The sequence below is a fragment of the Polypterus senegalus genome, chromosome 3, assembly GCF_016835505.1.
Source record: "Polypterus senegalus isolate Bchr_013 chromosome 3, ASM1683550v1, whole genome shotgun sequence".
NCBI lineage: Eukaryota > Metazoa > Chordata > Cladistia > Polypteriformes > Polypteridae > Polypterus > Polypterus senegalus.
The window spans coordinates 31,931,527-31,947,498 of NC_053156.1; the positions used below are offsets into that span (position 1 = coordinate 31,931,527).

The 15,972-nt window shown below is 41.2% G+C and overlaps 1 protein-coding gene across 1 annotated transcript in view; it reads left to right on the forward strand.

The window, feature by feature from the left end:
* Positions 1–531: 531 nt before the first annotated feature.
* The window catches only part of LOC120526451 (CD209 antigen-like protein D), a 51,670-nt gene continuing 36,229 nt past the window's right edge, over positions 532–15,972 (forward strand). The window contains exon 1 of the mRNA XM_039749618.1: positions 532–805. Coding sequence (XP_039605552.1) covers positions 532–805 — 274 coding nt within the window. The remainder of the gene's footprint in view (positions 806–15,972) is intronic.

The following is a 15,972-nucleotide window of genomic DNA, read 5'->3' on the forward strand; positions in this document are numbered from 1 at the left end:
CTGAGATGAAGAAGGTTACAAGAGATGGTGACTATAAAAGGAGAAGACCAAAAGAATAAATAAAGCAAAATAAACCATTGCTGTACCGAAATCAATGTAGAAATGGTCCAGCCTCAGTGTTCATGCTATGATCTTAAGCCTGCCAATATACGTAATTCATTTACAAATGGCAGTGGAAAGTATAGTACTGTACATTACAGTGAGGCTAAGCATAGTCCAAATGAATAAATATACTCTACTTTGATCTGAGGACATTTGTTTCGCAGTTCATTATTACAGGAAATAGATTATTGTGAAATGTGTACTCCTTTCAAAGCTTTAGGTGCTATACATTATATGACAATGTTGAATGTGTAAGGTGAAAGTGCCGTCTTTTTTCTCCTCCTTTATAATGTACACATCTTTGTCACAATATAAAAATGAAAGACTCAAATGTTGCTTGATAAACAAAACCCTTTACCAACCCATTTTTAATGTGTCTGCCCACAGAGCCACAACTTTGAAGCACTATAAAACACTCACTTCCTCATAATGCCATTTCAGACAGTCACAGCAATGAGTGACATCTATGTGAATAAGGAGGATTTCTACTGTTCATCTACATTGTCATCTTCCATGAAACAGGGAAGGCAGATAAAATCACGCGAAACCACCCTAAAACATGAGACACAAGTAGAAAATGACTATATGAATCTTGAAGACTTGAGTGTATGTACTTCTGCCTCTGCCAGCAACCCTAAAACTAAGGAGAGCAGCTTTTCAATCGAAGAACGAGAACAAAGTCCATGTCATAAGAGAAAGGAAGGTAAGTGGGTTTTGCTCTTCATCCGCACTTCATTGCTTTAACTACATAACAATTTTTCCTTCCAATTAATATCCCAATTTAATTTAAACTTTTGCTAGACCTGAGCAGCATGGAAGCACAGCAGTTTTAACACTGCTGTCTCTCTGATCCAGAACACTGAATCCCAACCCAATCACTGTCTGTGTGGTATTTCAACATTCTACCGGTGTTCATATGGGTTTTTCTCAATATACAACTGTTTTCTTTCACAGGTTGTTTAACTGGAAACACTTACATGGCCAAATGTAACAGTACTATATACTGCAAGGGACTGGCAATCTCTCTGAGGTTTGTTTCTTTAAGAAACCCAGTGGTATTCTGATAGGATTCAGATCTCCACTACCCTTAAACTGATATAAATGAGCTTAAAAAAATATTTGATTGGATCAGAAAGTACTTTTTTTCTTTTTGTTTCAAAAATCAGTGTGCTTGATGCACTCATGTCACATGGACACAGTAACAAGAAATAATAAAATAAAGTACGAATATTAATAATAATTATTAACCATGTGTACAGTGCTTCAGTGCTCTCTACAGTAAGAACAATCAGGTCTAATTCATATTACTTGCAAAAGGAGATAAAAAAGTGCATTTATGACACTGAAAATGGCAGATTAACTCAGTCTCAGCAGGATTAATTTCTATGGAAATGCATTGCATTCATCAAAGAAAAAAAAGGAAATGGTTGACATTTCCTTGTAATTATGACTTATGAGATAATATAGTAAGGTAATTATGAGATAAGGACTTTGCAATTATGATTTAGTATCTCATGATTATAAGAAGACAAGGATCTCATAATCATGACTTAGAATCTCATAATTATGACATAAGGATCACATAATTATGACTTAATATCTCAAAATTGCAAGATACGATTGCATAATTATGAGATTAGATCAAATAAGTAAGAGCTCTTATCTCATAATTATGAAATGTTATCTTGTAATTATGAGATATTAAGTCATAATTATGAGATCTTATCTTGAAGATAATAAATTGCCAAGTCATAATTACAACATCCTTATCTTCTTCCTTCCATCCATCCATCATCTTCCGCTTATCCGAGGTCGGGTCGCGGGGGTAGCAGCTTAAGCAGAGAAGCCCAGACTTCCCTCTCCCCGGCCACTTCTTCCAGCTCTTCTGGGAGAATCCCAAGGCGTTCCCAGGCCAGCCGGGAGACATAGTCCCTCCAGCGTGTCCTAGGTCTTCTCTGGGGTCTCCTCCCGGTTGGACGTGCCCAGAACACCTCACCAGGGAGGTGTCCAGGAGGCATCCTGATCAGATGCCCGAGCCACCTCATCTGACTCCTCTCGATGCGGAGGAGCAGCAGCTCTACTCTGAGCCCCTCCCGGATGACCGAGCTTCTCACCCTATCTTTAAGGGAAAGCCCAGACACCCTGTGGAGGAAACTCATTTCAGCCGCTTGTATCCGCGATCTCGTTCTTTCGGTCACTACCCATAGTTCATGGCCATCGGACCTTACTCTTATTCTATGTTAATTAATGTTGACTTATGTTTATCTTTTATTGTGTCTTCTATTTCTCTATTCATTTTGTAAAGCACTTTGAGCTACATTTTTTTGTATGAATATGTGCTATATAAATAAATGTTGATTGATTGATTGATTGATTGATTGATTGATTGATGACCATAGGTGAGGGTAGGAGCATAGATCGACTGGTAAACTGAGAGCTTTGCCTTATGGCTCAGCTCTTTTTTCACCACGACAGACCGATATAGAGCCCACATCACTGCGGATGCCACACCGATCCGCCTGTCAATCTCACGACCCATTCTTCCCTCACTCGTGAACAAGACCCCGAGATACTTAAACTCTTCCACTTGGGGCAGGATCTCGCCTCCAACCCTGAGAGGGCACTCCCCCCTTTTCCGGCTGAGGACTATGGTCTCGGATTTGGATGTGCTGATTCTCATCCCAGCTGCTTCACACTCAGCTGCGAACCGCTCCAGAGAGAGCTGAAGATCACGGCCTGATGAAGCAAACAGGACAACATCATCTGCAAAAAGCATTGACCCAATCCTGAGTCCACCAAACCTGACCCCTTCAACACCCTAGCTGCGCCTAGAAATTCTGTCCATAAAAGTTATGAACAGAATCTGTGACAAAGGGCAGCCCTGGCAGAGTCCAACTCTCACTGGAAATGGGCTTGACTTACTGCCGGCAATGCGGACCAAGCTCTGACACCGGTTGTACAGGGACCAAACAGGAGTACCCCATACTCCCGGAGCACCCCCCACAGGATTCCCCAAGGGACACGGTCGAACGCCTTTTCCCAGTCCACAAAGCACATGTAGACTGGTTGGGCAAACTCCCATGCACCCTCCAGGATCCTGCTAAGGGTGTAGAGCTGGTCCACTGTTCCGCGACCAGGACAAAAACCACACTGTTCCTCCTGAATCCGAGGTTCAACTATCCGACGGACCCTCCTCTCCAGAAACCCCGAATAGACTTTTCCAGGGAGGCTGAGGAGTTTGATCCCTCTATAGTTGGAACACACCCTCCGGTCCCCCTTTTTAAATAGGGGGATCACCACCCCGGTCTGCCAATCCAGAGGCACTGTCCCCGATGTCCATGTGATGTTGCAGAGACGTGTCAATCAAGACAGTCCTACAACATTCAGAGCCTTAAGGAACTCCGGGCGTATCTCATCCACCCCCGGGGCCCTGCCACCAAGGAGTTTTTTGACCACCTCGGTGACTTCAGTCCCAGAGATGGGAGAGCCCACCTCAGAGTCCCCAGGCTCTGCTTCCTCATTGGAAGGCATGTTAGTGGGATTGAGGAGGTCTTCGAAGTACTCCCCCCACTGACCCACAACGTCCCGAGTCGAGGTCAGCAGCGCACCATCCCCACCATATACGGTGTTGACATTGCACTGCTTCCCCTTCCTGAGACGCCGGACGGTGGACCAGAATCTCCTCGAAGCCGTCCGAAAGTCGTTCTCCATGGCCTCTCCAAACTCCTCCCATGCCCGAGTTTTTGCCTCAGCAACAACCGAAGCCGCATTCCGCTTGGCCTGCTGGTACCTATCAGCTGCCTCCAGAGACCAGGACTCCTTCTTCAGGTGACGGCCTTATCTTCTTATAATCATAAATTATGAGATACCAAGTCATAATTACGAGGAAATGCCCACCATTTTCTTTTCTCACATCTTTTTCACATTTTCATTTTCACGTTTGCTTTATTGCATCTTTCCAAATAACAATGTTAATTGAAAGTTAACTCTTGCTAATGTGACTTATTGAGATTGTTTTCTGCTGTTGTATTGCAGGCTTTACTCATTTATTCTTTCTAAAATGGAGGCCATCAACTAACTCTGTGTTGTTTGCACCTCATTATAAAAAGAACATCATTCTTTCTTTGACCAAACCTGATTCTAGTGTGTGGGTATGCAGGGCAGGAATAAACCCCAAATTGAATGCCAGACAGCCCTTCACATAATAAACAAATCAAGTCAAATTGTATTTGTTGTGAAATGCTTAATTGCTCAACTCCAATGACTGTCGTTTTAAGAAGATATAAAGGGACAATAACATTAATACATTACTTTATGAATATCAAAATCAATAAACAATTTTATATATGTGATAAATAAAAAAATAACAAAATAAAGAACTTAATATGTTAATGTTAGAGAGTTTGCAGTAGCGCATCATGTAGTTCTAGACACGTTCCTTATTCAATGAGCGGATGGACTACGGGATAAAAGCTCCTCTTCATTCTTCTCTCAGCTGGACTTTAGGCAGTGGTAGTGTTTACTTGACAACAGCACAAGGAAGACGCTGTTGGAATGGCTGGGATCATTAATAATTTTTATTGCCCTGCTCCGACATTACTTGGTGTAGATGTACTTGAAATTATATAAGAGCACTCAGCCACAGCAATAACTCATAAAAGTGCTAAGTCATAACATGCTAAAATGCCTAATGTGCACATGTTTGAGGTGTGGGAGGGAACCTGAGTGCACGCTGGAAATTTACACCAACACAACAAGGCCAGTTTCTGAAGACGTAGGGCAGCATCCCGATTTACCTGTGTTACATAAAAAAAAAGTAGAACGCGAAGAAAAAATTCTCAGATCAGAACTGTTTTTTTCCCAGAAAAAATATAAATATACAACAGAGTAACTACATTGATGTAGAATGTACATTGGTTGTTTGTACTTTTCCCAGATGGGAAGTCAAGATAATGGAAGGGCAATGGAGGACCGCCTACCAGAGTAAGATGTTCCCCTAGCTTGATGGATGGCAACAAGTTTCCCTAACTGCTCCAGATTTACGGTACATGAAAAGTATGGCAGGTCAAATTAACATTTATAGATATCTCAAAATGAGTTTCAAGATATCTGGAAATTACTTTTAGATATCTTAAATAGAATTCCAGATATCTGAAAATGCATCTACTATATTTCAAGATATTTGAAACATCCAGGAGGCTGTGAATTTGTGTGGAATGTGATGGAGAGTTTCTAGAAGTGGCATCTTACTTATGAGTATATATATGGTGTGATGGTCAGCATGTATGTGCAGGCATCCTAGTGGGAATGAGCTCTGACTCTTTACTCAGCCAGGAAGGCTGCTTGAAGGAAGGACTGGGGGATTATTTAAATTACATGCTCCCTCAAATTGCTAGGTGTCTGCAACCTGGGAGACAGACACACCAGTGAATACCCAAAGGTCATGCTGGGAGTTATAGTGCCATAGAGCAGCCCTATTCGGGTCCCTGGGTTCCATCAGGAGGTGCTGTGCTCCGGAGGTTTTGGGACTTCTGATGGATGCGAAAGTGCTTCCATTGGGCTATGCCCTCGCACCAGAAGTACTCCTGGGTCAGAGATAAACGGAACCACCCTGCCACATCCGGGCAAGTTGGAGTTGGGAGGACAGAAGACAAAGTTGGCCTGGAGGTGTGGAGGAGAGGAAAGAAACCAATTGTGAAGGAATTAATCTCTATATATAATCTTCATTTGGATCTTGATCTTTTTTGTCCGTGAATGAATTAGAAGAAGAAGCACTAGATGGCAGTAGAGAGACAGCTAAAACATACAGTGGTGTGAAAAACTATTTGCCCCCTTCCTGATTTCTTTTTTCTTTTGCATGTTTGTCACACAAAATGTTTCTGATCATCAAACACATTTAACCTTTAGTCAAATATAACACAAGTAAACACAAAATGCAGTTTTTAAATTATGGTTTTTATTATTTAGGGAGAAAAAATCCAAACCTACATGGCCCTGTGTGAAAAAGTAATTGCCCCCTGAACCTAATAACTGGTTGGGCCACCCTTAGCAGCAATAACTGCAATCAAGCGTTTGCGATAACTTGCAATGAGTCTTTTACAGTGCTCTGGAGGAATTTTGGCCAACTCATCTTTGCAGAATTGTTGTAATTCAGATTCAGATGTTGTCCTGGGGTCTTTTGTGACCTCTCGGATGAGTCGTCTCTGCGCTCTTGGGGTAATTTTGGTCAGCCGGCCACTCCTGGAAAGGTTCACCACTGTTCCATGTTTTTGCCATTTGTGGATAATGGCTCTCACTGTGGTTCGCTGGAGTCCCAAAGCTTTAGAAATGGCTTTATAACCTTTACCAGACTGATAGATCTCAATTACTTCTGTTCTCATTTGTTCCTGAATTTCTTTGGATCTTGGCATGATGTCTAGCTTTTCAGGTGCTTTCGGTCTACTTCTCTGTGTCAGGCAGCTCCTATTGAAGTGATTTCTTGATTGAAACAGGTGTGGCAGTAATCAGGCCTGGGGGTGGCTACGGAAATTGAACTCAGGTGTGATACACCACAGTTAGGTTATGTTTTAACAAGGGGGCAATTACTTTTTCACACAGGGCCATGTAGGTTTGGATTTTTTTTCTCCCTAAATAATAAAAACCATCATTTAAAAACTGCATTTTGTGTTTACTTGTGTTATATTTGACTAATGGTTAAATGTGTTTGATGATCAGAAACATTTTGTGTGACAAACATGCAAAAGAATAAGAAATCAGGAAGGGGGCAAATAGTTTTTCACACCACTGTAGGCATTGCATTAAGATTCTCCTCCAGGCTTATACTACTGAAGACTGTAGTACGCCAGTCACACCTCAAAACACAGACATTCAAACTAAACAAATTGTTGAGCTTTAAATTAACTAAAGAGATCTTCATTTAGATCTTGATCTTTGTCCACAAATTCCACGCATGCATAGACCATCTTCCAGTTTAGTACATTGTTGTTACTCACGGATGTCAACAATGTGCCGGAATAATGAAAGGGTTGGTGGACAGTGTTACGCTGGTTAGCTCCTGAGGCCTGGTTAGAGAATGAGATTGCCGAAGATAAAAGGTACGTGCCTACGTAACATATGAATGAAAGAAAGACAGTGGGGAAAATAAATGACAACGTAACAGCACGTTCCGGAAATTATTATTGTTACGTTGTAGTCGGAGAGTGCTGCACGTCTCACAGTTGTACCGTGGCTTGCTCACATGTCAGTGAAGTGATCCCTATTTATGCTTTAAAGAGCCTGGATACCTATGTGTCCCACTTTTATAACCTTTGCTCCGTGTATATTGCCTTACTCTTTGGAATGCCACAAAACAACCTGCGAGATTGGAGAAAGGTTGAGAAGACATCAAGAGAGGAAACAACAGCATCGTGAAAACGAGACGGACTGTGAACGGACAGAAACAGAAATGCTCCTACACCACCACATAATTACGATTCGGACAGTGATTCCGAGTGGGCTGTTCCTATCGAATCAATATCCAAGGGTTTTCTTTTGTAATTTTGTGTACCTTATAAAAAATCATAATGCTGTGCGACGAAGCGCCCAGTTCACAACTGGCAGCCGCGTTTAAGCAGGGAGCCCTTCACAGACAACTTTAACACGCGCAACGTAGTTGGGTGCACACGGCTAGTTGTTAAATAAATCATTTATTTGAACCTGGGACTGTGTCTGTGTGGTGGTGTTTGAGGTTTAGGAGGCTGCAGTGCCCCCTACTGGTCACAATGGTTAAAAATACATACAATACAATAAAATACAGTTTATTTTTGTATAGCCCAAAATCACACAGGAAGTGCCGCAATGGGCTTTAACAGGCCCTGCCTTTTGACAGCCCCCCAGCCTTGACTCTCTGAGAAGATAAGGAAAAACTCCCAATAAAAACCTCGCAGGGAAAAATGGAAGAAACCTCGGGAAAGGCAGTTCAAAGAGAGACCCCTTTCCAGGTAGGTTGGGCGTGCAGTGGGTGTCAAAAGTAGGGGGTCAATACAATACAATATACACAACAGAACAATTCCTTAAGACAGCATAATAATAAAAATTTTAGAAGTACGGTTTAACAGTAGATGATATGACATAATTAGGTTTGGATATTTTTAGAGTCCTGGAGACCTCATCCATCTAGCTGCCTCCCCATTTGGCCATGCCACGGCTGAAACGTTGCTCCGATGAAAGGACCCCTCTTTCCCATGATTCCTGTGATCCTCCATCAGGGATGACTTTACCATAGGCAGGCAAACAACTTGGCAGGTGGGCCGTGGCACCAATTGCCACATTTGGGTACCGAGAAAAGAAACAGAATAGGTGAGGGTTAGTATTCAAATATAATTATCATGTTACTTATGTTTTAGTGCTAATGACTAACAACAGAGATGCAGTCTGTACAGTTAATCAGCAGCTCTAGTCAGGATATGCTAAACTGAAGTAGTGAGTCTTCAGCCGGGATTTAAAGGCTGAGACTGAAGGGGCATCTCTTATGGAAGCAGGAAGACCATTCCACAGTTTAGGGGCCCTGTAACTAAAAGCTCGACCTCCCACTGTATGATTTATAAATGATTTATTGTATTCTCTAAACAGTGCCTCATGAGCTTTTTCAGCTTTTTACTGATCTTTTGGTGAAACTGCTTAATATTGGCGTTGTTCTGTATTTTGATGTGTGCTTCTGAAGATGTTTTTGTTTGTGTTTGTGGCTTCTGCTAATCTTCTGCTTTTCAGTAACACTATGATTTTATTTTAAGCACATCCTTCCTCTTGATGTTTTTATAATAATTATTATTTTTTTATTTTATTTAGTTGCTCATGCAGATGGGGAGCATTCTGCATAATGTGTAATGGACATATGTGTTTTGCCAAAACTTACTTTAAAAAAAATAACCTTTTCCTATAAAACCAAAATTATTATACAGTGGTGCCTTGTATTTTGAACTTAATTCATTTCAGGAGGCTGTTTGAATTGTTTGATGTCTGAATCAGTTTTCCCCATTACAAATAATGGAAGGTGAATTAATGTGTTCCCATCCCCTAAACAATACCAATTTCAATAAACTTAAACAGTAAATACATATAGTTTAAGGTAAAAATAACACAAATGAATGCTCTAAACAATGAATTAAAACATGAAAACAATAAATAAAATATAAATAATAATAAATTTTTTATAATAAAATGAAAATTGCATTTACTGTATCTAAGTGAGGAGTGGTGATGTTCCATGTGGCTGATGGAGAGGAAGAGAAAGGTTGCTATTTGGAAAGGGAGTCACCACCCATAAACACACCAAATGACTGACTTTGCAGTAGGGTCCTTTTTCACCGAAATTACGACTTTCCTGTTAGACTTCATTGCTTACACAATTTTCTTGCATGCCATAGTTAATAGACAGAGCTTATATACTGCAAGCACACCAAAAATAAAGTGAAAAAAGCACTGAAAACACACAAGTGTAATGCAAGCGATGCTTTAACAGCGAAAGACGACTTGGGCGCATAACAGACGATGTTTATGCTCGCTGCATAAGTGCTATCCGTTACTGTATTTTTTCACTCTGTGCTCAGTTTGAAAATAGAAGCATTGGTCAAACTCTCTTGAATTTAGTGTTTGAACTCTGGAACGTTCAAAGTTAGAACTGTACAAGGAAGTACAAGGCAGCACTCGAGTTAGGAAAGGACCATTATAAGCAAGAAAAACAAATATCCTTGAAAAAACAGTGCTGGCAGATAGGCAAATGGAATTGGGAAGTACAGTATAGGTGATCGAAATTAACAGCAAGTTATTTTTTATAAAATTTTCAATTATTTGAAGATTTAATAAACTTTTAAAGCATAATTTTGAGAGTATTCTCCAAGGTAATTTTTCTCAAAGTGCCAAAAATAGTTATATGGGATTTTACAATGAAATTCTTTATATGAGCTGCTGAGGTTCTGAGGCAGTAAAGCATCCTATCATAACCACACCTACCAGTTTCTATGAGATCTTTTTTAATGTAATGTAGGGTTTACCTTTCACCAGATATGACCATGGGATATTTTTCTGGAAACATTGAGATGATTTGGCCAATGCCTTATTTCACATAGGCAAGTTAGACAAAATAGACATAGTCCCGCCAGCGTGTCCTGGGTCTTCCCCGGGACCTGCTCCCGGTTAGACGTGCCCAGAACACCACACCAGGGAGGCGTCCAGGAAGCATCCTGATCAGATGCCCGAGCCACCTCATCTGACTCCTCTCGATGTGGAGGAGCAATGTCTCTACTCTGAGCCTCTCCTGGATGACTGAGCTTCTATCTTTAAGGGAAAGCCCAGACACCCTGCGGAGGAAACTCATTTCAGCCTCTTGTATTCTCGATCTTTCAGGCACCCCTTCTCAAACCGCCACCTTATCATGGTGGAGGGGGTTGCGTGTCCCAATGATCCTAGGAGCTCTGTTGTCCAGGGCTTTAAGCCCCTGGTAGGGCCACCCAAGGCAAACTGGTCCTAGGTGAGTGATGAGATTCAACTAAACCTCCTATGAAGAATAATAAATTGGGACGGCGCTTTCCCTTGTCTGGACGTGGGTCACCGGGGCCCACCTCTGGAGCCAGGCCTGGAGGTGGGGCTCGATGGCGAGTGCCTGGTGGCCGGGCACAGCCCGAAGAGGCAACGTGGGTCCCCCTTCCCATGGGCTCACCACCTATGGGAGGGGCCAAGGAGGTCAGGTACAGTGTGATTTGGGTGGTGGCCGAAGGCGGGGACCTTGGTGGTCCGATCATCGACTGCAGAAGCTGGCATTTGGGACATGGAATGTCACCTCTCTGAAGGGGAAGGAGCCTGTGGCCATTTTAGATCCATAAAAATATTCAATACACCTGTTGTGCCACTTTATTAAAGCAGAAACAAGTTTTTGTGTTGGATACATTTTAACCAATCATGTAATAATATTTAGAAATACCAAATAGTATGCAAGTATAGAGGAATGTTATCCAGTCATCAGCAGGCTACTTTCTGTCAGTCGCCCTGAGCAGACTGTGAGCACAGTTTGAAAGTGTCTACTTAAGATTTATTGAAGTTAGTTGGTTAAGGCTGACAAAAGATCAAGTGTCTTAGAATAAATCATTAAAAATAAATGATGGTGGGCTACACTGAAGGAAGAGATTGATGAGGACAATACCCTGGCACTTGATGTCACAAAATAAAAAGCCAGGTACTGGTTTCTGCACTTTGTGTTCTAAAGAGCTACAGTACAGTACAAGCAGAAAATCCATGTGTGGATCAACTAAATTAGACAGATATTTATGCTCTACATTTTACATCAACATTGATAGGAGAGACAGACACCAAAACTGCCTCTGCAAGAATGCAACCAAAAAATATGTATCATTAAAAATAACTCAACCACCCACTGTATTGTGTAAAAAAAAAAAACTGTCAGTGGATGAAATCTGCTAACTGTTAAGAAAGTGGCAGCGTCCTCATCTCCATCTACTTAGAAAAGAGTCAATGGCTAAGATCAGCTTCAGAATTTTATGTATAATTCAAAAGAAATAAAAAAATAATAGTAAACTCATTGTGCACTTGTTTCAGGGAAGGAATGTTACATGGTTTTGTATTTATGTTCAGCACTTGATTTGATTATTTTTTCTCTGTCAGCAGTCTGAGTAGCAGTTCTTTTCCTAATTTATGTTGTTGCACACAACAATTTCAGTTATTTCTTTTCACATATTAATCTTGTCATAGTAAAAGGAAACACTTGAAATTTGCTTATTGGTTGTGTTCATTCAAATCTGTTTAGCACCAAAAATGTGTGACAAAAGGCGTATGCAGTGTTTTGTATTATTTATAAAGATGTAGTTGAAAACATTGGTAGCATCTCATTTAAGCAAAAACTCACAGTTTTCTCTGAAGCTAAAGTGAGAAAGATATTTGGTATCCACAATTCGTTATTTAATATTTTATACAAATGTAACTTTGCTTTTGATTTATGACTGAACAGATTATTTTAAACAATTAAACAAATGAATTGGCAAGGACAAAAATATTGGTCCACTTAACCTAACATTGTGTAGCAGAGATTTTGGAGTTAATAACTTCCATCAAGCTCTTTCTGGAGCTCCGAATGAGATTTCTCCACTTCTTGACAGGTCATCTGCCTCACTCTTCTTCGGGTCTCTCAGGGTTATTGAGCATCTTCTCTAGGCAGCAACTTTTTAAGTGTTTCCTTCAGATGTTCAGTGGGATTCAGATCAAGGCTCGAAGCAGGCCAATTCAGAAAAGTTACATTTTTTCCTCTTCTCCATTCTTAAATGCTTTTTTAAGTCTGTTTCAGGTTGTTATGCAGCTGGAGGACCCATGGCTTGTAACTGAGAGACAGATTTCTGAAACTTGGCGGTACATTTCTCCCCAAAAAGCTTTGATAGTCTCGTGATTTTATTGTGCTCTAAACAAATGTAAAAAGTCAGCAAAGGAACTGCAAAACATTGATGTCTAGAGTTGTATGTGTCTTAAGCTCCTCAATAATATTGGCAGCAATAGTCACAGGAACATGAAGCTCTCTGAAGATGTTCTATACATTGACCATGCTTGCTGCTACCGGCTGTCCTGTCTCTTCAGACAATGCTCTGCTTTTTCTTTGCTTTCCCATGTTTAGTATGTCACAAAACAGTTGAAAGTGTAACTGTTTTCTTTTTTATTGTGATGTTTTTGAATTTGGTTGCCTTAGGATTTGCTTTTTAGGCAAAACCCATCTTTGCTTTTTTTCCCTACCTCCCCTTTTCTGTGTTCTATTTAAATTCTTTGTTAGAAAGAAAGAAAGAAAGAAAGATAGATAGATAGATAGATAGATAGATAGATAGATAGATAGATAGATAGATAGATAGATAGATAGATAGATAGATAGATAGATAGATAGATAGATAGATTTCCCTGGGGGAAATTTGGCTTTTTACAGAAGATCTTTAAATAAATAAATACATAACTAGGTAAAATAAATAAATATACTGTATATACAAACTCACTATGGTCTGAATACACACCAGAATGACCAATAAACAAAGAAAATTATGGCTTGGCATTCTCAGTCACAATAGCGCGTTATTCAGACATATTACTGTTGGTATAAAGAAGCCCCTGTAGGTGTTTCTTGACACACTTCTGAGTAATTCATTAGCTGAAAGTCCTCAGTGTTAGCGTGTCATGGAGAGGATGTGCAGCATTGTTCATAATGGCATTCTGCTTTATTTTAACTATCTCCTTTGCTATGACCTCCCGAGGTCAAGAGTGTGCCACATAACTAAATTTACCATTTAAATTAGCTTATGGATTCAGTCAACTTCTTGCCAAGTGATGTTACCAGCCCTGCACACCACAGCATAGAAAATGGTACCGGCCATCATTGAGTCATAGAAGATGTGAAGGTTGTCACTTCTAACATTAATGGAACACAGTTTCCTAAAGAAAAAGAGCCTGCTCTGCCCTTTCTTATATAGTTACTCTGTGTTCCAAGATCAGTCCAATCTGTCATTAATGAGGACTCCCAAGTACTTGTAAGAATGGAATACCTCTACATTCACTTCTTGAATAGTGACCGGAAATAGAGGCTCTTTGGTGCGGTGAAAAGAAAGAAACAAAGTTCTCTCCCTAACTCATCTCCTCTGTCTCATCTGTCTTATCAATACACCTCATAAGTACAGAATCATCTGAGAATTTCTGCAAGTGACATGGCCTGGTGGTATTTCATAGTCAGAGGTGTACAGAATGATGAGAAAAGGAGACAGGACTGTTCTGCGTGGTGCTCTAGTGTTGCTCACATCCGTATCAGTAACAAAGTCCTTGTGTCTCACAAACTGCAGTTTACTTGACAGTCCATTATCCAAGACACCTTAGGCTCATCCACTTACATATCTCTGAGTTTACCCCAGGGGTTTCTGGATGGTTTAAAAAGGGACTAGAGAAATCAAATAACATAATCCTCACAGTACTGCCAACTTTGTCCAGGTGAGAACAGGCTTTGTGGTACAAAAAGATAATTACATCCTCCACTCCCATCTTTGTCTGATAGGAAAACTGCAGTGGGTCCAGATGGTCTACCACCAGAAGACTCATATAGTCCAGGACCAGCATCTCAAAGGTCTTCATGATGTGTCATGTAAGTGCCACTGGTCTGTAGTCATTAGGTGATGAGATACTTGACTTGTTTGAAACAGGAACAATACTGGATGTTTTCCACAGCAGAGGCACTTTCTGGAGCCTTAAGGACAAACTGAACAGGTGACAGACAACACCACAAAATTGACCAGCAAAGGCCTTAATAACTCGAAGGACTGACTCCATCTTGTCCAATAGCTTTTCCTGTGTATAGCCTCCTCAGTTGTCTCCTTATGTGGTATGTAGTTATGAAAAATGCATACTGATGGTCAGAGGTGGACTTGTCAATGTCCATCCATCCATCCATCCATCCTCTTCCGCTTATCCGAGGTCGGGTCGCGGGGGTAGCAGCAGCTTAAGCAGAGAAGCCCAGACTTCCCTCTCCCAGCTCGTCTTCCAGCTCTTCCGGGAGAATCCTAAGGCATTCCCAGGCCAGCCGGGAGACATAGTCCCTCCAGCGTGTCCTGGGTCTTCCCCAGGACCTCCTCCCGGTTGGACGTGCCCGAAACAGAGAGACTTGATTAAGCCAATGGAAATCATTGCTAAGCCTCCAACTTCCGTCAGGCTTACTACCCAAAACTATCAGACTGGACCAGGGACTATGATTATCTTCTAATACTCCTAGTTCCAGCATGCCCCTTATTTCATGCTTCTGTTCTTTTTGCCTCAGGAAGTCTAAAAGGGCATTTACGAACCTTAACCCCTGGTTCGGTCACAATATTGTGCGTAACTAAAGAGGTACTCCCTGGTTTTTCGCTCACTACCTCCGGGATAGCAGGATAACTGCTTCAAGCTCCTGTCTCTGATTGGAATTTAATTCTTTGCCAAAGTTAATGGTGTTCGTATGAGCAAAGAATGAGTGACGCTGAGTGGAGGAGGGATTGGGATCCCTTTCCTTCCACAGCTTCAGCAGATTTACATGATATATTTGCTCACTCGGTCGATGATTGGGTTGTTTCACCAAATATTCCATGAGTCCTTTCCTCTTTTTAACATCATATGGACCTTGCCCATGGGCAAGTAATTTAGAATGGGAGGTAGGAACTAGGACCATGACACGATCTCCTAGTTTGAATTCTTGGAGAGTCATACCACAGTCATAATATTGGACCTGTGCTGCTTGCGCTTCCTCCATGTGACTTTTAAGTATAGGCCGAATTTTTCCAAATCTATCATGTGATATATCCTAATATATTTGTAGAGGGAGGAGCCTCTCCTTCCCATCCTTTTTTCAAAATATCCAATATGCCCCGGGGTTGTCGATCAAATAATAATTCAAAAGGAGAGAACCCTGTAGAGGCTTGGGGACTTCCAGATAAAAACAAAAAGTACAAGGAGAAGGAGCTGAACCTAGTTCCTCCCGTCCCCACTGACCACCTTGTGAAGCATTTGATTGAGAGTCTGGTTGAACCTCAGTTTGAGGATGATACACCACGGTCTTTAAGTGCTTTATTTTAAGTAACTTGGCCATTTCCCTGAACGTCTCTGAGGTAAAAGGTGTCCCCTGATCCAAAAGGACTTCTTTAGAGATGCCAACTCACGCAAAGACCCCTACCAATTTCCCCATGCGATAGCTTTAGACGTGGCTGAGCGCAATGGAACTGCTTTGGGATATCGGGTAACATAATCCACAAGAACTAATATATGTTTATGTCCTCGGGCTGAGGGCCTCATCATTAATTCCCAGCCAATAAAATTGGAGCTTAATACACTCTAGTCTTT